Raw genomic sequence first — 22,782 nt, forward strand, 5'->3', positions numbered from 1 at the left:
CAGCATTCACAACCCACAGCGCCGCGTCTGCGCACGTGTGGGTCACAATTTGGCGCTTCTGCGCATGCACAAAGGCTGATTGCTGAAACCCAGAAGTAACCTGTTCTGGTACTTCTGGGTTCGGCTCGGTGTGCAATCCGAAAATGCGTAACCTGAAGCATCCATAACCTGAGGTACCACTGTATTTAGTTTAATTGATTCAACAAAATTGATGAACTTGATCCAGTCATACAAGCTTTCCAAAGTCTGATAGTAATTTAAACCCCCAGCGTCCCCTGCCACCCTCTTGCCTCATAGTCCCTGCCCAAGTAATCCCACTGCCCTTTAGCGGCACTACCGGGCTACTTCGTAGGGGGAGAGGCACCTTCTCTGCAAAGCGTGTGCTCTACCACTGAGCTACTTGGACCTTCCCCAACACTGAAAGGGCTTTAAAAAAAAAACAACAGGCCTGTTAGTATTTGTCTCTTATATTGTTTGCTCTCTTCGCATTTTGCCTATTTGCTGTAGATGCTCATAGCCAAGATAACATCTGTATTCCGAAGAGCCGCCATTCTGAAGACGGATAAGCGTGTACGAGTAATGTCTGAGATTTTAACATGCATCAAGCTGATTAAAATGTATGCTTGGGAGAAATCTTTTGCGAATACCATCAAAGGTATGGGGCATGGCGGGGGAAGAGTTCTTTTGCATCTCAGCTGAGTTCCTTAAGTGGATTGTTACCTGCAATTGTCTTTGTTTCAGTGGTCATCCGAGATTATAATTTGCAAAATAGCATTCCATTGTCTAGAACAAGTGGTGTGGCCAAAAGTGGATGTCGCTGCTGCACACCTGCCATGTGGCAAGTACAAGCACACAGCCCTCCTTCTCCGCTGATCCATGCAGGTCTGCATGGGAGGGGCATTATATACAAATGACGACAGCCAATGTTCAGATGCCCCACAGTGAAATATGCCACTATTTGGAATTATTAGTAGCTCTTCAGCTTCAAGGGAGAATATAGGATCCCCAAGGAGAACATCCTGATACCTAAAGACAGAACAAAGCTTTAAAAAGGACAGGTCACAAGCCTCCAATCCCAATAATTATTCTTCCCAGGGATTGTGAATGCGGCAACCTGAATTTGTACCTTTTCCGTAGGTTTGCTTTTCGTTCAGTTCTCTCTACTGTATTTCTTATATGTTATCAAATTATATGTTTTTGATAAAATAAATGCAGATAAATACATTTCAAAATATGATTTTCAAACTGATGACTGGGGAAGGAGTGATCTGCTTCCCCATGAGGGCACCTAGGCTTGGAAAAGGGGTTTAAACCCATTCAACCCAGCTCTGTTAGCGGAAGGGTTACCACTGCCTCCAAAATCAGTGGGGTCTTGTCATTTGCTTGCAGTGGGGTAGCTCATCTAGGGTATTGGCATTCCTAGCCTAGAAGGTTCTGTGGTTTACCACTTTGCTAAAATCATAACAGCTTGATATATGTATTTTGCACTCCCCAGGCACCAGAAAAAAGGAAAGGATAATGCTGGAAAAAGCCGGATATGTACAGAGCATGAATTCTGCCCTAACTCCAATCGTGTCCACCACGGCGATTGTCTTGACATTCACCTTCCACATTCTTCTGAAGCAAGAGCTAACAGCCTCTGTTGTAAGGCTTAGCCCCAATTTACATTTTGTCAATGATCATTTTGTCAGTTTCATATTTTGACCCTGATGATGTTGACATTACTTTTCTGCCACCCTAAAACTTAGGGTCAAACTAACATTATTCCAGCTTTGTATGTGGTTACTCATCTGTTCACCATGTAGTTCACCATGGATGACCAGACATTCTGTGATGGTGAGTGCATTGCATTCCTTGGAGGTAAGAGTGAGAAGTTCAGTGGAGGAAAAATAGATCACTCCATCCCTTGTCTACCAGCCTGCTTTGTTTCCATGCTAGATGTGGAAGAAGAAAAGTCTCTTCATCCACAACCTGCACACAAAACAAGCATGGGGGGTAGAGATGAGAAAGATCACTCCATCCCTCCTCCAGTAGTCCACTTGATCGAATGCCTTTTTAAAAAAATATAACCCCCCCCCAACATTCTAAGAGGTTAGCTGGAAACCTCTTAGAGGGGGGCACACAGAGAAGGACCTCGGATGCTGATTGTAGGGTCTGGGTAAGTTCATACCTGGAAAGGCAGCCCTTGGAAACCTTGGGGTATTGGGGTCCTGTGTTGTGCAAGGCTTTATAGGTCAAAACCAGTATTTGGAGTTGGTCCTTTTGTCTACATACCTGTGCTGATGAGCTGGATTTCTGGTTTACCTCCTTCCACAGCAAATTCAGAAGGGCCATAGATCAGTGGTAGGCACCTGGTTTGTATGCAGAATTATTATTATTATTAAGAATACCATGCCCATCTGGCTGGATTTCTGCAGCCATTCTGGGCAGCTTACAGCATGAACAGAATGTCTCAGATCCAATCCCTGGCATCTCCAGGTTGTGCTGGGAAATTCCTCTGTCTGAAATACTGACAAGCCACTGCTGCTCAGTGTAGACAAAGCTAGATGGACCAAACGGTCTGACTCAGTAGGCAACTTCCTATGTTCCTATGAGAGCTGCTGCTAGACCCTGTAAACAATACTAAGCTAGACGGACGAGCACTTTGACGATAAGTATAATGCAGCTCCTTATGTTCTATATCAGTGTTCCCCAACCTTGGGCCTCCAGCTGTTTTTGGACTACAACTCCCATCATCCCTCGCTAGCAAGACCAGTGGTCAAGGATGATGGGAATTGTAGTCCAAAAATAGCTGGAGGCCCAAGGTTGGGGAACACTGTTCTATATGGCAAAAGAGCTGGAGAAGGAGTGGGAACAGGAAAAACTGTGTCTCCCAAGCCTCCATCAGAGAAATTCAGTGCAGCATCAAAATTCATATTGCAACCTGGCAGCTTTAGTCCATGTTGCCATTGTCAAGGTGGTGTAGCGGTTGGAATGTTGGGCTCGGACTGCAGGGAGCGAGGTTTAAAGTCCCCGTCTGCCATGATACCAGCTGCCTTTTAACTCCTTTCCCTTTTCAGGCCTTCAGCATGATTGCTATGTTTAACGTCATGAGGTTTTCACTTGCCATTCTGCCGTTTTCTGTGAAAGCCTTTGCGGAAGCAAATGTCGCTATTAAAAGAATGGAGGTAAAACAACAACAACACAAATGTTTTAGGTTTGTTCAGCGGGAGCATGAGAAACAATGGCCTAGGCTGAGGTTCCTGGGCTGCACCACACTTTTGCTGTAGCAATGTGCACTTTAATCTATTATTACACCGGAGGCTGCTTGCTGGGGAAATTACAGGAAACTGTACAAGTAATTTTACTCTGTTCATAACCCTTTGCTCTTGATTTTTTTTAAAATTATGTTAGTTCTGACATTCAGGCTAGTTCCCAGAGTTTATTTATCCAGTGACTAGACACACAGCTTCTGGACATCCCATTTTACTCCAAGCATACCTCTGCCACAATCACATAAGGAGTTAATTCTGTGCATTACTTTATTGGGTGCCATCCTTGACCTGCCTCTCTCCTTTTTTTTCCTTTAGAAAATTCTGCTCACCAAAACTCCCCCTGCCTATGTGATGGCACTGGAGGACCCCCGGAATGCTGTCGTCCTGAAAAACGCCACTTTGTCCTGGGTGAATTTGCCTAGTGAAAGCACCACTAGAAGTAATAAGGAGAATGTCCTGAAAGTGAAAAGTGCACGCAAGCCCCAATCCACGACTGGAGTCGCCACGTCTCACTCTCAGATATCAAGTTCTGGGAAGGAGTGCAGTAGTAGCAATGTCCTGTCCAACATCAGTTTTATGGTGAAGAAAGTAGGTATACCTGAATGATAATTTGCAGAAGAGTAGCTGTTTTAAGTCCAGCAAGGAAGAGCTGTGTGGCACCTTGAAGACTGACATGTTTCTATGGCATAAGCTTTTGTGGGCTGGTGTCTGTCAGATGTATGAAATGTTACCCCGAGTTGCTGATACATGCACAGAACACAGGTTATACCCAGTGCTATCTTTACTCAAAGCAGACCCATTGAAATTGATGGGCATGACTAACTTAGGTAGATTAATTTCAGTGGGTCTACTCTGATTAAAACTTAGTTGGCTATGGCCCGTGGTTGGGTGAGGGAACGGTAAAAATTTGAGATCAGAGGGAGATTAAAGTGTCATCTGCACTGTATATCTATTGCATCCCATTGAACAGTCATAGCTTCTCCCAAGGAAAACAGAAAACAAGGACCAAAAGAATTGTTTCTCACAGGAAGGAAACAAATCACAGATTTCTCATGTCTTACACACAATTTGTGCATAAAGTTTTAGACACGGCGATGTTATTGATGGGCCTTTCTCTGAAAGTCTAGTTTTCATGGATGTCAGAACTTAATGGGCCAATGTTATCCATGATGCAGAAAATAGTATGTCCCAGAATCCTTTGGGAAAAGCCATGACTATTTAAAATGGTATGATACTGCTTTAAATATATAGTACAGATGGGGCCTAGATCAGGCATCCCCAAACTCAGCCCTCTAGATGTTTTGGAACTACAGTTCCCATCATCCCTGACCACTGGTCCTGTTAGCTAGGGATGATGGGAGTTGTAGTCCCAAAACATCTGGAGGGCCAAGTTTGGGGATGCCTGGCCTAGATGAAGTAAAGTAGACAGTGATAGCCAGTGCTTTTTTCTGGGAGGACGCAGGGGTACACATACCCCTAAACATTTTGTGAATCTTTGTACTTTTGTCCATTCACTGTATTTATTTCCCCCAATTTGAACTATAAAATGGTAATTTTCTTGAGTCAAAATGAGAGTACCCCTAAACATTTTTTTTTTTTAGAAAAAAGCACTGGTGATAGCTATGCACTTAACTGGGGTAATTCATTCTATTTCTAATAAATATTTTCTAACATTTCTTTCTGACTTCGATGTGTTACGTTTAAGAGTTAAGCAATCACTCTGTGCATGTTCACGTGGCATACCAGTTGGGGAAAAATGCACAATTGCTGTTTCAAAATAAATTTTCTTCGTAGGGCAAGGTTTTAGGGATTTGCGGACACGTTGGAAGTGGAAAGAGCTCGATCATGTCAGCGATATTGGGGCAGGTATGCTACCTTTTAAACATTTTGCAGAAAACGCACACTATCTAGTGGAGTTGCTTGTAATGTTGTACATTTTTCTGTATTAAATTATTCTGTGGTTGTATTGGTCGAATAAGAATATCAACCTCAGCACTTGCAAAGTACAGGCGTCATGTGTTGTGCAGTGTCTAAAGTGTCAGCCTAGGACCTGGGAGATCAGGGTTCAAAACTCCACTCAGCTTCTGGCAATAGGCAGGGAGTTCCAAAGTGTAGGTGTTGCCACACTAAAATATTGATTTGTTGCAAGTGAAGAACAAGTATCCCATGGCACCTGTAACAGTGCAAGTTTCACAGAATGGAGTGGCCGAATGGGCACATAGAGGGTAAGGGAAAGGTAACATGTTGGTAACAACCAGTGCAGATCTCTGAGAGAAGTGTTACATGTCAGCAACCATGCTACAACATTGTATTATTATTATTATTATTATTATTATTATTATTATTATTATTATTACTACCCCACCCATCTGTCTGGGTTTCCCTAGCCACTCTGGGCGGCTCCAACAGAATATTAAAATCACAATAAAACACCAAACATTAAAAACTTCCCTAAACAGGTCTGCCTTCAGATGTCTTCTAAAAGTCAGATAATTGTTTATTTCCTTGACATCTGATGGGCGGGTGTTCCACAGGGTGGGCACCACTACCAAGAAGACCATCTGCCTGGCTCCCTGGAACCTCAATTCTCACAGTGAGGGAACCACCAGAAGGCCCTCGGTGCTGGACCTCAGTGTTTGGGCTGAATGATGGGGGTGGAGATGCTCCTTCGGGTATACTGGGCCATTTAGGGCTTGAAAGGTCAGCACCAACACTTTGAATTGTGCTCGGAAATGTACTGGGAGCCAGTGTAGGTCTTTCAGGACCAGTGTTATATGGTTTCAGCGGCCGCTCCCAGTCACCAGTCTAGCTGCCGCATTCTGCACTAACTGCAGCTTCCAGGTCAAGCACAAACGGAAGCCCTACAATACAATGCATTTCAGTAATCCAATCTTGGAGCCACCAGTGCTTGAACAGCTGTGGTCAAGCTCTCCTGATCCATTCTGGGAGAAAGGCCGACATATTTATTAATAGCTGTGGCTAGCAGACAAGCTCCTCCCTTCCTCTTGCATGCCTTGCCCACCAAAACTAACAATCCACTTCTGTTTCACTTAACATTTTAGCCTGTCCCCAAATGCAGCCCCAAACTGCACTGAACTCTCCAGGTGAACGCAGAGCACATGGTGATGCTTTATATAAACAACTGAAAATTGTGCTTGCTTTCTGAGGCCCATTTTCCTTATTACAAATGTTTGCACCTTCTTCTTTATTTAGTATACACTGCTTAAGTTTCTCTAGACTGGCGGTGGGGAATGTGCTGTCCTCCAAATGTTGTTGGATTCCAACTCCCGTGAGCCCCAGCTAGCTTTGCTCATGGGGGGGGGGATTGTGATCCTTTGGCACCTGGAGGGCCACACGACCCCACTTCTGCCCTGGGCGGGAAGGATTGCCTATAAAATATGGAAATTCAGAAATGCATGCCACTGAATTAGGAGCAAGAGGAAGAAAAGGAAGCAGGCAGCTAATCTGCTCTTGAAGCTGCTCTCCGCCACTATTACAAAATCTGTGTCACTCACTTAGCACTCAATTTCAATTAGATGTAATCAGGGCACCTCTCTATGCATTTGATTTTCTGTAATGGAGTGATTAGGAGGATCCAGACTAAACACCAGCAGTGCAACAGTGTCCTCTGAAGCTGTGCTTTTCAGGGTGAGTAGCATGTGCTGTAGACATCAGGCAGTTTTTGCAAGGCAGTCTCTCAAGTTTGCAGTCGTACGGGCACTTACTTGCAGGTAAATGCCACTCAGCTCAGCTGGCGCTTCCGAGTAAGCGTGCATAGGATGCAGAAGATCACCCTCTTCTTATCCTGAATTGTTTGATCCTGCTCCTAGGTTTATTGCCAAGGTAGGGACCCCCCTTTTTTCAGCCCAAGGGCTCTCCCATGAAACCTTCTGAGGGCCACATTCCAGTGGTGGGCAGGACCAGAAGCCAAAGTGCGTGGAACAATAAATATGAATTTTATTTTTGCACAGCAGGCTAGTTGCTGCAGCCACAAATGCGCCTGTCTGTCCTCCAGCCAGGCAATCAAGGAGCGTTATCAGAGTTCAAGGACACATTTTAGCCCTGCAAAAACTATCAAGGAGGGTGGGAAGCAGGGCCAAAGAGGGGGGTGACCTGGGGAGAATAGGTGTGGCTAGGAAGAGTCTCAAGGGTCAGAGAGAAAGGCCAGGGAGAGCCGCACCCAGACCTGAAGTTCTCAACCCTTGGTTTAAAGTCTGAAACTTATTTTTGTAGCCTGAGCTGGGATTTTTTTTATTTTAATGACATTTGCTGATTCTATTGTAACCATCTATTCTTCAATGATACGTAATTTTAACTTTGTGTAATCCATTTTGAGCTGGTTCTGCTTAAAAAAAGGGGGGGTTAAGCAAGACAGAACGTTTTTAGCTGATAAAATAATTATGCACTCTGCTTTTTTCAGATGTACCTCCATGAGGGGACTGTTGCGGTGGGTGGGACTTTGGCATACGTGTCTCAGCAGGCATGGATATTTCACGGGAGCATCAGAGACAACGTTCTTTTTGGAGAAGCATACGATGAGCAGAAGTAAATATTAAATTAGACAAGAGGATAATGAGGTTGTCACCGTGTGTGTGTGTGTGTGTGTGTGTGTGTGTACCTGCCTCAGAAACATTGCAGGTTCCTTCCTAAACATTAGCTTTCTCTGGTCATTTTATGTGAAGTGTGCAGGCAGGTTTCTACCCAACATATTACTAACATATTACAACTTAAATAACTATAAGGCTGTGATCTTATGGTGTGTCACAGCTCATTCTAGGTGGCCACATGTTTATTTTGGGATCTTCTTCTCCCAAGGAGCAGGGAGAGGCACCCACCCTTAGAAAGGTCAACCTGACTTTGTCAGCCAGGGGGTCACAATTTTTTTTGCAGCCCATGGGCTCACTTGGAATTTTGAGGAAGTGGCTGCCCCATGTGTGGCATGGCATAAAATGGCTTCCCCGTCTAAAAGAGTGAAAGGAGAGGCAGAGCCACAGAATGGGGTGAATATACCAGCCATCAAAATGTGGTAAAGGCACCTACCTCAGCCACTGTTGCCATCATCCATGGAGAGAAAGTCTTTGCACCTTTCCTTTGTTCAGAACAGGCAGCAGGCCTCTGTGGACATTTTGTGACTGGTGGTCAGGGATTGACCTCAGAAGCACCCTGGAAGGCCCATTCCCTCACAGGCTTTTAAACTCAGGGGGAGAATTCCACCTCACACATCAGTGGATCTTGGGGAAGTGTGGGGTTTGTGTGTTCATACCAGAGAAAGACTGCTGCTATAGTTCTTAGTCTGGTTTGTCTTCTCAGCTGGGTGCTTCTCATTCCAGCGATCCGACATAGCGGTCCTCATGTTTCAATTATCACCCCCCCCCCGTTTGTATTGTCGTGTGGTGTGTGTCAGATTCCAACTGCCATGGGTTGTGCTTTGAAAGTGTAGAATAAGAGGGAAATAATAATAATAACGATTCGTAACTCTGAATGTGTTAAGTCTGCCACTGGCTCACCAACAGAGGCATCCCTCAAAAATCAAAAACAGCAGCTAATGAGACATGGCATTGCTAATTAGTGTCATTTCAGTCTATGCATATTGCTTTTTAATTTGGGGAGATTAATTAAAGCCAGCTTTTTAAACGGAGCAAACTGCCTTGTGGTGAGTGACACCCATCCATCTAGCCCAGGGGCAGGCAACTTTTCTTCCTCACCCCACTATCGATGGCCACATTTCACCCAGCATTGTCTTATCAGGAGTTCCAGGCACCCAGAGCACCTTCAGCACCTTGGAGAGCTCCTAGGCTTCTGCTGAGCTAGCTTTGCAAGTTGTTGTCTCAGCAAGTGCCCAGCTCCAACTGAAGCCTTATATAGGCTGGCTGGACCATAAAGCAGCAAGTGTTGCTTACTGCTGCAATTCTAACCCCACTGACCTCAGAGCATGTCCCATTGAATCCAGCATACTTCTGAGTAGACATGGTTAGGATAGCCTTAATCTATTTTATACAATAAAACCCAGAGCAGAATAGCAACGAGGGAGACAGACTTCAAACCAAGCTAAAAGCTAGCCAATTTACAGTTCATCTAAAGTTGAAGAGATGGGTCAATGTCTGGTTCCACAATTGGGGTGCCACCCTGACCATTTGGGCCTCTGCAAGGGGCAGGGTGCTTGGCAGGACTTCTGATGCTGTGGGAAATGGGTGAGCAGAGCAAATGGGAGGTGGTGGTCCTTCAACTATCCTGATCCCATACTACTTAGAGCAGTGCAGGTAAAAACCAGAGGAAGAGCCATAGCTCAGTGGTAAGGCATCTGCCTTGCATACAGAAGGTCCCAAGTTCAAGCCCTGGCATCTCCAGGTAAGCTTGAGAATGTGTCCTGTCTGAAATCCTGGAGAGCCCCTACCATTCCATATAGACATGATGGAGCTAAATTGACCTAAGGTGGCTTCCAACATTATGTTAGTTCCACTTTGAATTTTGCCTGGGAGCGAACTGAAAGCCAGCGTGCTATTAGTGATTTTTATGTATTAGTATACACTTAGTTCATATCTACAAAACTAGCACAGGGTCTCTTGCTTGGAAAGAAATAGTGATTTGCAAGAGTCTGAATGCTCCATTTTTTAAAAAGGTACAATTATGCCATTGAAGTCTGCAGCCTGAAGTCAGATATGGACCTTCTTCCAAACGGAGATATGACTGAAGTAAGTGTCTCAATACAAGCTGCATTTAACTTGGCCATTCAGCGCATGCTATCGAGCGCCATTTTCTGACAAATGCCCTCCTGTAAGGGCTTTAATTCATAGTAAAACAGCTTTCCTATTCTTACCCTATTTGTCAAGGCATTGTCAAATTAATCTTGCCAAGTCCCTTTTTATTTCACGGGCTGGGGCTGGGGGCTGGGGAGGTGCATGAAAGCACACAAGGGCAACAATCAATCTTGCCTCAGTGTACACTTCCTGACATGTACAATAAATTGCTATGTGGATTAGACGTCCCTTACGGGGAGTGCCAGGGTGGCAACCGTGGCACACATCTGCCTGCAGAGGCCTTCTCTAGTCCACTCCTGCTGTTGAATGAAGCATTTTGTTGTAGCCAGTAGACTAGGTTGCTCTCTGTGTTTCCCCACAACAGTTTCTCTGGTTTACAAATTGGCCCGCAGGCCCAAAATGGTCAGTGACCACTTGTGACGTGTCACTCAGCCTGTGACATGACCATCAGGACATAAGAATATAAGAGGATTCCCTACTGGATCAGGCCAATGGCCCATCTAATCCAGCATCCTGTTTTCACAGTGACCAGCCGGATGCCTGTGGGAAACCCGCAAGCAGGAGCTGAGCGCAAGAGCACTTTCCCCTCCTGTGGTTTCCAGCAACTAGGATGCAGAAGCATTACTGCATCCAGTTGTGGAAGCAGAGCATAGCCATTGATAGCCTTGTTCTCCATGAATTCGTTTAGTCCTCTTTTTAGAGTCATCCAATTTGGTACAGATCTCTGCCTCCTGTGGGAGCAAGTTCCATAGTTTAACTATTTTCAGGTAGCCATGTTGGTCTGACGCAGTCGGGGGGGGGGGAGTCCAGTAGCACCTTAGAGACCAGCTAAGTTTGTTCTGGATATAAGCTTTCACGTGCATGCACACTTCTTCAGTTCAACTATGTGTTGCATGAAGGAACACTTCCTTTTATTTGTCTTGAATCTTCCAGCATTAATCTTCTTTCCTTATGCCCTTCTAGTGTTATGGGGTAGGGGAACCAACCACTTCTCTACTCACTTTCTCCATGCCATGCTTCATTTTATAATTTTTTTTCATGCCTCCACTTACCTTATTCTGCAAACTAAAAAAAACCCTCTAATACCACAACCTGTCCTAAGACTTGTTAGCTAGCAACCCAGGGTGTGGGTGGGTCCTTCCCACCTTTCAAGGCAGCCTTATGATTGAAGATGAGACTCTAATTTGTCTCAAGGCCAAGACACCCTTTGCATGTTTTGTCTTGGACAATTTAACGGGAGCAGAATAGGAAAGCTCCGTCTGGATCTGTTTTATTTTTTAAGCGCCTCACCTAATTTTCAAAAGAGCCACAAAAGCAGCAAACAAAAATCCCAGGGTCTTCCTGTTCCATTTCCATCTGGATTGCTCTGTTTTTCCCTGTGACTGATTACAATGAAAGCAGGTCCATATTTAGGGAAGGGAGTAGGGGGTTGGGAGGATAGAAACAGTACAATAATGGATTTTGGCACTGTGTCCCCCACAGGCCACCTTGTCAGTTTAAATTTATATTAAGGGCACTCTGTACCTGGGATTATTATTATGTGTAATCTACCTCGGAACTCAATCGCATTTGAGCTATTTCTGTACTGCCGTGGCAGATATTTGAAAAAGACACCAGGTGCCTCATTGGAGTGTGTGTCTGCAGATCTGTCCAAGTGTCTGCCATGGGACATATCCCCAGAAGAATAATCTGGAGAAGCACACATGCAAGCTCCCTTTATAGACATCCCCCTATAAATAGATCTCCTCTTCCATCTGAGCTGCTATTCGCTGCAGAAATGTAGAGGTATAAGAATGTGTATTTATATAGTTGCACACTACCCCATTCTCCAAGCCGTGAAAGTCTCCAGGGGTTCCTGTGCTTATCCAGGGTTCAGTTTCCTTGGAATGAAGGTCAGTTGAGACTGTGGTGGTGTTAGGATACACATCTATGCAACCTCTGCATACGATGAAGGGCTCACAGCAATAATACCCCACCAGACCTTGCTTCTCCATTCTTCAAGCACAGAGCAAACATGTCTCTGTGTATCCAGCTTCCAGCCTGCATCCAGCTCAGCTCACGCAGACCACTCTAGCTGCTGTTCTCCTACCCAGCAGCTGCAAGGGACGGTGAGAGAGGAAGGCGCATCCATTTGCTCTGTAGCACAGAGCAACTTATCTGGTTATGCTGGTTGCGGTGCTTAACTAGTTGGCCAAAGCCACTACGTAGGCAAAATGGACTGGTTTGGCAAGCTGGCTCTTGGTTAGCGGGCAGAATGGTTTTAATGTTGCACAACAGAGGAATCCATTGCAGCAGTTGCTCTCGTGGAAGCACGTTGCACAACACCCTGTGCATTCCATTGTGCAACAAAGTAACCAGCTTGCTTATGCATTCCCTTGTGCAACAGAGTTCCAAGGGTGCAAAACAGTTCCTAGCGGAATAAGGATGCTGCTAAGGGACTTTATCTAAGCACTACGTTGGATGCATAGGAGCGAACTCCTAGGGGCCGAGGTCCCTTCAGCCCCCCTCTCAATAAAATATTTAAGGGAGCCAGCCCCCCCCCATGATGGGCATTGCCATCAAATGGTGTTTTTATGTGTCACATCTTGGGATTGATTATGCATGGGGAGGGCCTTTTATTTTATTGATTATGCATGGGGAGGGCCTTTTATTTTATTTGATTATGCATGGGGAGGGCCTTTTATTTTATTGAAGTTGGCACCCCTGATTGCATACAACACATTGTATATATATATTGAATATGGCAATTCTTCCCTTTTAAAGATAGGGGAAAGGGGGCTCAACCTTTCTGGAGGCCAGAAGCAGCGAATCAGCTTAGCTCGTGCTGTGTACGCCAACAGAGATATTTACTTATTGGATGATCCCTTGTCAGCGGTTGATGCACATGTTGGCAAGTATATTTTTGAAGCATGCATCAAAGAAGCGCTACGAAGGAAGACTATCCTCCTCGTTACTCACCAGCTGCAGGTAATGGAAATGGAAGGGAATGGGTTTCAATAGCTTAGCATATGAATTTGTTTTTAAGTCTTACATAGGACAGACCCAGCGGCTGGAACAGAGGAAGCTGCCTTATAAGAGGTAGGCGATTGGTCCATGTAGCTCAGTCGTTTCCAAACTCACTGCCAACATTTCTCTGGGGTTTCAGGCAAGGTTGTCTCCCAGCCCTACCTGGAGACGCCGGGGATTGAACCTGAGACCTTCTGTATGCAAGGCAGATGCTCTGTTTCGTTGTTTCATTGTTACTCTCCTGCCACCAGCTTGATAAAAATGAAATAACAGCAATACACCAGCAGGGGGCACAAGAGCCACAGCTCAAAGCTTAAGGGGCTCAGCTTTAAAAAAAAAAAAAATCCAGAAGAGAAGGAAAGGTATTTCTTCTCAGCGATGCTGGAAATTTGCTGTTGCTTGACATAGATGGAGCCATTCTACGCACAAAATATGTGTGCAGTTCAAGCTAAACACACCCTTAGACTTCCCCCCTTCAGTAATATTTAGTTCATCTGCTGCAGACAGGTGTGGGAGCAGGGCCGGCCCTAACATTAGGAAGAGTGAGGCAGACACCACAGGTGGCACATGCTGAGGAGTGAAAGTGCTGAAGGGACAGTGCAGTGTGCTACATGTGTCCAGTCTCTGGTTGGACCACAACTTGCATTTATTCCAGATCATTGGCTGAGCATACTGGGAATGATGGGAATTGTACCCCAGCAGCTTCTGGGGCCTCAAAATTGAGGAGTGTTGCCCTAAACTAGCCTCAGGTCCAAGTAGACAATATTGCCTCATCATCTGCATTGTTGATAGTAAGGCCCCCATCTGCACTGTACATTTAAAGCAGTATCATAGCATTTTAAAGAATAATGGCTGCTGAATTTTCATGATTTGAATAGTGCAGACAGGTGTGGGAATGTGGAGGACTGAATTTAATTCTGGAAAAACGAGAAATGGAGGGAAACCAAAACTGGCAGATTCATTCATCCCTAGGCAGAACCCAGCAACAGCCTGCTGTCTCCTTGCAGTTTGCACCAAACTCAAAGTACTTTTCTACCTTTATTGTTCCTGAAGCATTGCAGTCTTTACACGTCTCTAACAACTTTGGGAGGGAGGGAGAATTGGGACGCGCTCTCTTCCTTGCTTTGCCTGGTGTGCAGAATGTAGCATTTTTTCTATAAACTATAATTATTATCCACAACAAGGGTGCACGACGGCAGAACATTTGATGTTTTCTGAACTACAAACTGAAACTTGTCTTTATTCTGAAAATGCGTTTTGCAGTGCGTTTTCCCTTCAGCTCATTTCCCGCTTAACCAATTTTCTTTCTATCCCCCCCCCACTCCCCATTGCCTTTAAACACACACTCCAGTACTTAGAATTTTGTGATGAAATCATATTGCTCGAAGGCGGAGGAATATGCGAGAGTGGTACCCACGCAGCGCTGATGGCTGCGAAGGGGCGTTACGCTCATCTCATTGAAAACCTGCACTTGGAGGAAACGCCGGTGAGTTCCAGTCCTCAACGCTGACATACCAGGACAAACAACAAGAGGAAGCGGTTGTGTGCCAGATTTTTACAGGGGCCATCTTGCTGATGTCTGTCAGTCACCAGAGGCTGGGTTTGCTGAGCCTTTAAAGGACTCAGGGAGGGAGGACAGGGCTGCCCAGAGAAACTAACCATGATGGCTATGGTCTGCTTCTGTGGTCAGAGGCAGCAGGCCTTCTGAAAACCTGTTGCCGGAAACCACAGAAAGCTGGGCTCCTGCTCATAGGCCTCCCATTGGGGCATGTGAATGGCTGCTGTGAGTACAGAATGCTGGGCTTTCGCCTGATCCAGCTGGCTCTTTGTATGTTGTTATGACTCTTCTTCCTTATATACTTAACAGCTAGAATAAGAGTGGGGGGCCTTTGTTCAGCCCGGGGGGCGCATTCCCATGGGGGAATCTTCCAAGGGCCAATGCTAGTGGTGGACGAGGTCCGGTGGGGGAAAAACACAGAGCAATGGAATGGATGTGACTCTTACTTTTTGTATAGCTACATTTCAAAGGTCTCCCTCTTTCACACACACACACACACACACACACACACACACGGCCCTCTCCATCTTCCATGCAGGGAAGCGAGAGGCACAATTATAGTTCAAGAACACATTTCTAGCCAGGAACAATTATATAGATTTGAGATGCAAAGCAGGGCTTGGGGGGAGTCTGAAGCGCCAGATAGAGTGACCTGTTGGGAGAGGGGAATGCTTGGTACCTAGGCCTGAGTTTTCCCCATCCCTGCCTGATAGAACCATCATTTATTATTTCAAATGCCTAATCGGACCTTTCTCAGGGGAGGGCAGCTCATCATAATAAAACAACAACACAAAAACAGTTTAATGCACCATAATGCCCTGCAGACAACAAAATGAGTCGTGTAAGAACTCCAGGAGACTATTGTCCAAAAGCCTAGACAATTTAAAAATAATAATATTGGCATGTTTCCTGAATGCATGCGTATGGACTGTTTGATTTCTCTGGGGAAGGAGTTAACAACCATTTCCAGTAGCCATTGATAACCTTCTCCTGCATGGACTTGTCTAATCTCCTTTAAAAGTCACCCACGCTGTTGGCCATCACTGCCTCCTGTGGGAGAGAGTTCCATATTTTAACTTCTGTGTGCTTCCCTTTGCCTGTCTTGAATCTTCCAACATTCAGCTTCATTGCATGGCCCTGAGGGCCAGGGTTATGAGAGTGCATGAAAAATGACTCCCCTTTTCTCCACACAACACATAATTTAAACACCTCTATGGTGTCACTTGGACTTAAGCTAATAGAAGGGATTGCCTTCACAACCTGTTTCAAGGGGAAGCTTCCCACCATCGGAAACTGGATGCTGGGTTACAGGTGACCCTGGTTTGCTCCAGCCGGGCTTCTCTTGCAAAACATTCACTCCATGTAGTTCTCTATTTCAGGTTCCACACGATGCTCTTCTTTATTCAGACACGGTGGATGTACGTGTGGAGGAGGATCAGGAGGACGTCCCCGAAATCTCTTACATAGGAACCGAAAATCCCGGTGAGATCATTTAGTATCGTAATCTTCTTTTCGAAATGGCTTTGACTGCTCGCCTGACAGTTCTCTCGCATCCCCCAGCTTTTGGCATTTCTGACGAGCCGAGCCAGGAATCCAGGAGCGACCACAAAATGAGAAGAGACACAGGTACTTTGTGCAATCTCTTGCTAATTGGTTTAAATCGATTAGGAATTTAAATGGGTATCGCTGTAATGCTTGCGGGGGGGGGGCTTGAGCTGGGGGTGGGTGGTTCCTATGCACCCAAAAGCTTTCAAGGGGTCTGGAACTGCCAGGGTTCGGTTTACATGGATGGCTACATGCGTGCTGTACACGCGAAGGCCCCATCACTACAGAATCTAGCCCTAGCTGAATTATACTGACATTTTTCCATGCCACGGATTTCAGAAAGGAGCATGTACCTGCTTTGCTTTGCCCCGGACTTTTAAGTTCAGTGCAGGATCCTTCTCTTCCTGCTCCTCCTCATTATTGTTACAGAATCGCACAGAATCACAGAGTTGGAAAGAACCACGAGGGTCATCTAGTCCAACCCCCCACAACGCAGGAATCTTTTTGCCCAGCGTGGGACTTGAACCCATAACCCTGAGATTAAGAGTCTCATGCTCTACCAACTGAGCTATCCCAGGTTAATTTGTTTTGTTTCTTGCCATTCGCCATTACGTTCCAGAGCAGGCAGCAGCCATTTGAAATTCAGTGCTGGAAACAGTTTAAAACCAACTGCAGTCTCAGGAATAGGGTGGGTCCTATTATATATAAATATGCTACTGGTGTCAAAGGCCGGGATGAAGAGGTGTGCCTTTAGCATATAACTGCAACTGTATAATGAAGGTTCCAGGTGCACCTCTGTGGACATGGAATTTCACAACCTAGGACTTGCCACAGAGAATGCCCTTTCCCAGGTTGCCTGCCCCCAAAAGTCTGAGGGCCGTGGAGAGAGCTCCCTCTGCTGATCTTAACACCCAAGAGGGTATGCAGAGAAGGGGGCGGTCTATCTGATGTTTGGGACCTTAATCGTTTAGGGATGGGAGTTAAGCAAAGTTCTGGCCTAGGGTGTTGCCTGAACTAAGGGTCGTGCTGATGGCTTCTCTTCCTTAACTACAAGCTTCTAGATTCAGGTAGGTAGCCGTGTTGGTCTGACACAGTCGAAATATATACAAAAAATAAGAAAATTGTCCAGTAGCACCTTAGAGACCAACTAAGTTTGTTCCTGGTATAAGCTTATACCAAGAACAAACTTAGTTGGTCTCTAAGGTGCTACTGGACAATTGTTTATACACACACACACACACACACACACACACACACACTACAAGCTGTAAGCCTACAGCAAACCTTGGGCTACACAGACAAATGATCTGGCTTGGTATATGGCAAGTCCTTCTGTTGAATGTTCAGCCTGTGTCCTTGATTCTCCACCCTCCAACTTTTACTGCTTGGAGAGACTGGAAAATATGGCTCATCTCTTATACTCAATGTATTTCCTCCCCTAAAACATTCTCAGACAAAAAGTGTGCTGAAGATGCTTTTCGAGCTGAACAAAAGTTATGGGAACACTGTAAAAACTTCAGAATGAAGAAAAATAATTGACAGCGATGTCCCTGTTTCACATGAACAGCTTCGTAACAAAACCATGCTGGAGTGAAAAAGAGAAAGTGATCCCTTCGCTGAATGTTTTCCTTTTTCCTTTTTTGGGAAAAAAAGCTGGGTAAAAAACAAGGGTATCTTGGAGCAAAAAACACCATGGTGGTTGTCACCCATGGAGGCCATGAGTGTAAAAAAGGTCAAAATGGGAAACGATTGGGCAACATAAAAGGAAATCCTGTGTGAGGAAGAAAACCAATTGAAACTTAAGAACTTTGACGAGATAAAAAATAAGGTGTCAAGCTGGCTAGAATAGCACCAAGTATATGAGTTATTTAAACAAGACAAAAAGAGGGGTTTCGGGAAAGAGTGTTCAAGATTTGAGCAAGATCTATTGTATAGCAACCAGAAAACCCTATCTAAAATGTATAAAATCTTATTAGAGTGGTCAGTAAAGGATGAGGACATGAAGGCAGTTATGGTAGAGTGGACAGTGGACTTAGGAGGCAATATACAGCTGTCAGAATGGGCGAAATTATGAAAGGAGTTTTGGGATCTAATTCATAACGAATGAAAAAGGATGTTTAAAATCTCATTCCCCCGCAAACCAGAAGCATTTCTTTTAGGGATTGTGGGAAATGAGATGCCAAAAGATTTAAAGAAAGTATTCATGTACGCCACCACCGCAGCAAGGGTTGTGTTTGCCAGAACTGGAAAAGGGAATGTTTACTGACCCAAAAAGATTGGTTGACCAAATTAATGGAGTACATGAAGATGGACATGTTGACTGGGCAGATAAGAGATCAAACAAAACAATTTTTTAAAAAAGATTGGAACATATTCAAAACAATATTTGAAAGACTATTATTGGGAAATTGAAATTTTGACAGGTTTAGAATTACTTCTGTAAGAAAAAAATAATCCTAAAATATAGTGGAGAAACAGGAAAACAGACTCATAGACATGTTAAGAGAGGCATTCAAATAAATGAAACAGAGGACCCAAGTAAGAAGGGGAGGGAAGTCAAGTATAAAAGAAATATGAATGAATCAAGCAATTAAGCACAAATTTTTGTTTTTGTTTTCTTTATTATTATTTAGAAATACATGCTTAGCCATAGGAGAACTAAGATGTTATAACGTGATTCTACGAATGTAAATTAAAAGAAACCAATAAAGATGATTTGCAAAAAAGAAAAAGAGAAAAAGAAACTGGTCCCTTTGCTGAATGTTTTCATTTTTCCTCTTTTTTTTGGAAAAAAAGCTTTATATTTGATCAGAAAGGAGAACAAGCACATCAATAAGGTTTTTCATTCAAAGGCTGGGGAATATTGATCACTTTTCCGTCAAATCAATGCCCTTTCACTTTTTTAATTCCAGTCACGGATTCCAATTCATTCGACAGCCATTAGGAAAACAGAGGTAGAATTTACCATATGGTTTCATCTGGGGGAACCTGGCAGTGAGAGAGCATTTCGCTGAGGCTCCTGTGAAGCCTCAAATGTTTATTTTAGTTGATAGACTCGAGTGACGTCCAATTTTACTTAAAATGCATGAGATTTGTCAGTGCTGGATAACATTACAGCGTGAATAAATGCTCGATGGTTTCCGCTCCAGCTCCTGCAAATCAACTCGTTCAGAAAGAGGAGAAGCAAGAAGGCTCTGTTAGATGGAAAACCTACCACGCTTACATTAAGGCATCTGGAGGTATATCCTGCAACAAGCTTCTTTTCCCCCCAAATAAAACCTTTATTTTGTTATTGTAGATTTCTGATAAAATGGAACCTCTTAAAGTATGTAAATATGTAAGTGGGGAACTACTCAGGAATCAATCCTGCCCAGAAAATCCACTCTTGATTTTATGTATATGTTGGGACTGGCTCCCTAACTACTAAGCACTGAGGGCAATGTACTCAGCACATGCTCAGAGGCTATTGAGAATATCTCCTGTACAAATTGGTACAGACTTCTATGTCCCCCTCCCCAAGAATCCTGGGAACTATAGCTGATAAGAGTGCAATACATGATCTGTTAAAGATCCATAGCCCCCCTTCCTCTCCTAGAGAACTACAGTTCTCAAGGTTCCCTGGAAGACAGAATTACCATGTGAAGACAATTAGGTTGGCAGACACAGGGAATAAACCCCCTCTTGATGGTTGCTGCACAGTTGTGAAATTCGGTGCGAAATCAGGCAAGCCCTGTCCCCCCAGTATCACCAAATGAGACTTAAAGATCCATTGTTCTTTTTTTGCTGTGGCTTTCAGTGACTAATTATAAACCGAGATTCAGAAGCAGTGCTGTGGTCTGGTTTTAGAATGTCTGAGTTTATGTTGTGTGTGTGTGGTTTGTGTGTGTGTGTGTGTGTGTGTGCTGGCCTTTAAGTAGACATGGATGCTTTAAATGTTCACACATCTGGGGGACAGAGCTAGCATGAAACTAGTTCTGCCTGTCGTGGGCCCTGGCTCCACTTAACCCCGGGTCGCCCTGCCTTCCCCTCCACCAGTCTCAATGGGCACCAGCTCCTCCTGTCCCTTTTTAAAGGAAATGTGCAGCAAATTCCCATGCATTTTTCAAGTTTCACTGACGTTCGTGGGACTTTGCGCCTAAGGAAAATGCCTATCTGATTTCAGCCCTGAATGGGCACTCACCAGTGCATTGTGTTCACTCATTCCCTGTTTACTAACTTGGCCTGATGGTCCCTTTTTAGGATTCATTCTTTGGTTCTTCATTGTGCTTCTCTTTGTTCTGATGATCAGTTGTTCAGCCTTCAGCAACTGGTGGTTGAGTTACTGGTTAAGGCAGGGCTTACGGGTAAGCACACCTTTCAGCATTATAATGTGTTTTATTTGTATACATTTATCTATTACATAAGGGACACGGGTGGCACTGTGGGGTAAACCACAGAGCCTAGGGCTTGCCGATCAGAAGGTCGGTGGTTTGAATCCCCGCGACAGGGTGAGCTCCCGTTGCTCGGTCCCTGCTCCTGCCAACCTAGCAGTTCGAAAGCACATCAAAGTGCAAGTAGAGAAATAGGTACTGCTCTGGCGGGAAGGTAAATGGCATTTCCGTGCTCTGCTCTGGTTCGCCAGAAGTGGCTTAGTCATGCTGGCCACATGACCCGGAAGCTGTATGCCGGCTCCCTCAGCCAATAAAGCGAGATGAGCGCCGCAACCCCAGAGTCGGTCACGACTGTACCTAATGGTCAAGGGTCCCTTTACCCTTTACCTATTTATTACATATAAAGCCCACCTTTCCTTCAAAGAGCAGAAGGTGGCAAAAACAGTTCTTCTCCCTGATTTGTCCTCACAACAACTCTGAGGTTGGTTAGGCTAAGAGGTGGTGATAGGCCCCAAGTCATCCAGTTGGCTTCATGGCCTGCAGGGATTTGAACCCTTGTCTTCCACTTTAAATTATCTACAGTTTAGTGTTACACCCAAACCATAAACTGAGGTTCATCGTTAACTACAGTTTCTTGAAACAAGCCAGCTTCTTAAATTGTGGCTTGGAGTTGCTTTGTTTAAGCAAATCACAGCTATGATTCATCATGGCCTGTTGGGTTCAGACAACCTGTGGTTGATCTAAAATGAAAATTGAAGATTTCAAAGTCCTCCCTGTGGCTATGCTGGTGAGGAAGTGGGTGAGTCCAAGCTTGTTCTTGTTGTGCTAAACTATTACCGTATATAGACATTATGTCTGAACTGGTCCGATCTCAGACTACGCATAGAAATAGGAATGTATATTTTAATGGAAGTGCTGCCCAAGTTCACACAAAGAATACGAAGATGGTTATATCGGTAAACAAGAGTTCCTACTCTGCCAAATATTTTAAATGTTTACTGCAAAACTGTTGGGTTGTGTTCTGTTTGGCGAAATCACTAACTTTCCTGTTGGAGTCTTATCTCATTATATAGTCCAGATAATGGCCCCTTGTTCCTGTGTCTCAATATGTCATTATTTTAGAGAGAGAAAAGTAATCTGCTCTCAATTAGTTTTCTTTGAAAATCCATTCCTTAAAGGCAAACTACAGCTTCTACCAACTCATCTATGGCATGAGCATCGTTTCCATGATTATCCTGAGCTTCATCAAAGGCTTTGTTTTCACTAAGACAACATTGCGGGCGTCATCGAGACTACACGACACCATGTTTCACAAGGTATCGCAAATCTCCAGCTGGCAAACAGGGTTGTTGCATATTTAACAAGCTGGCTTGATTTTTATCGTCCAATTATGTGCTGTCAGAAAGTCACGGGTCACTCTTTTTACCTAGAAATTATGAAAGGTGTGCTTTCAGAACAGCACTGCATTTTAGCATGCAACCCAAAAATGGAGAAAAATCGACACATAGGTGGCAAATGGCAAGCCTGGATTTTGGCAGTATTGGGGGTCAGCCCGAAACTACAATTTTTCACAGAGCTTGGGGTCTTGAACTGGAGCACATGCCTGGATGGAAGATGGAGAGACATCTGTGATAGCTCCTTGGGATGATCACTGGGAAGCCGAGAGGGAGAAGGAAAGCGGGTGCCATAAATAGAGAGGTGTTGGGCACATGTTATTGCTAAACAGAATGGTGGCATCTAGGCGCTCTGTTGAGCTATCCGTGGACCCCATCAGTTACCTGACCATAATGACCATTAATGCTGGGCCTGGGCAAACAACCAATAAAGCTACATGAACAGAGGCAGTCCTGCTTCTGAATACCAGTTGGTGAAAACCGCAGGAGGGGAGAATGATCTTGTGCTCCCATCCTGCTTTCAAGTTTCCAGAGAGCCGGTGTGGTGCAGTGGTTAAGAGCGGTAGATTCGTAATCTGGGGAACCGGGTTCGCTTCCCCACTCCCCCACATGCAGCTGCTGGGTGACCTTGGGCCAGTCACACTTCTCTGAAGTCTCTCAGCCCCACTCACCTCACAGAGTGTTTGTTGTGGGGGAGGAAGGGAAAGGAGAATGTTAGCCGCCTTGAGACTCCTTAGGGTAGTGATAAAGCAGGATATTAGATCCAAACTCTTCCAAAAGGGCATCTAGTTGGCCACTGTAAGAAATGGACGCTGGACTAGATGGGCCCTTGGTCTGATCAAACAGGCTCTTCTTCTGCTCCTACGTTCAGTGGAGAGAGTTGCCTGGGAGAGGAGA

At 44.7% G+C, this 22,782-nt stretch overlaps 1 protein-coding gene across 5 annotated transcripts in view; it reads left to right on the top strand.

Annotated features, from left to right (window-relative positions):
- Positions 1-22,782, top strand: part of LOC309537789 (ATP-binding cassette sub-family C member 12-like) — a 62,031-nt gene that overhangs the window by 12,505 nt on the left and 26,744 nt on the right. For 3 of the 5 annotated variants that reach the window (XR_014222014.1, XM_082232851.1, XM_082232854.1), the window contains exons 7-20: positions 508-655; positions 1,496-1,644; positions 3,060-3,167; positions 3,570-3,842; positions 5,049-5,120; positions 7,675-7,799; positions 9,874-9,946; positions 12,776-12,979; positions 14,370-14,504; positions 15,956-16,058; positions 16,137-16,202; positions 19,271-19,360; positions 20,361-20,464; positions 21,670-21,807. Coding sequence is in view for 4 of the 5 variants with exons in the window: in XM_082232851.1 (XP_082088977.1) it covers positions 508-655; positions 1,496-1,644; positions 3,060-3,167; positions 3,570-3,842; positions 5,049-5,120; positions 7,675-7,799; positions 9,874-9,946; positions 12,776-12,979; positions 14,370-14,504; positions 15,956-16,058; positions 16,137-16,202; positions 19,271-19,360; positions 20,361-20,464; positions 21,670-21,807 (1,788 nt within the window). In the remaining variant the exon portion in view is untranslated. Of the gene's footprint in view, positions 1-507; positions 656-1,495; positions 1,645-3,059; positions 3,168-3,569; positions 3,843-5,048; positions 5,121-7,674; positions 7,800-9,873; positions 9,947-12,775; positions 12,980-14,369; positions 14,515-15,955; positions 16,059-16,136; positions 16,203-19,270; positions 19,361-20,360; positions 20,465-21,669; positions 21,808-22,782 lie in introns of all 5 variants that reach the window. The other 2 variants (XM_082232852.1, XM_082232853.1) reach the window with 2 other exon arrangements.

Source organism: Podarcis vaucheri, assembly GCF_965113315.1.
Source record: "Podarcis vaucheri genome assembly, chromosome: 7".
Lineage (NCBI taxonomy): Eukaryota > Metazoa > Chordata > Lepidosauria > Squamata > Lacertidae > Podarcis > Podarcis vaucheri.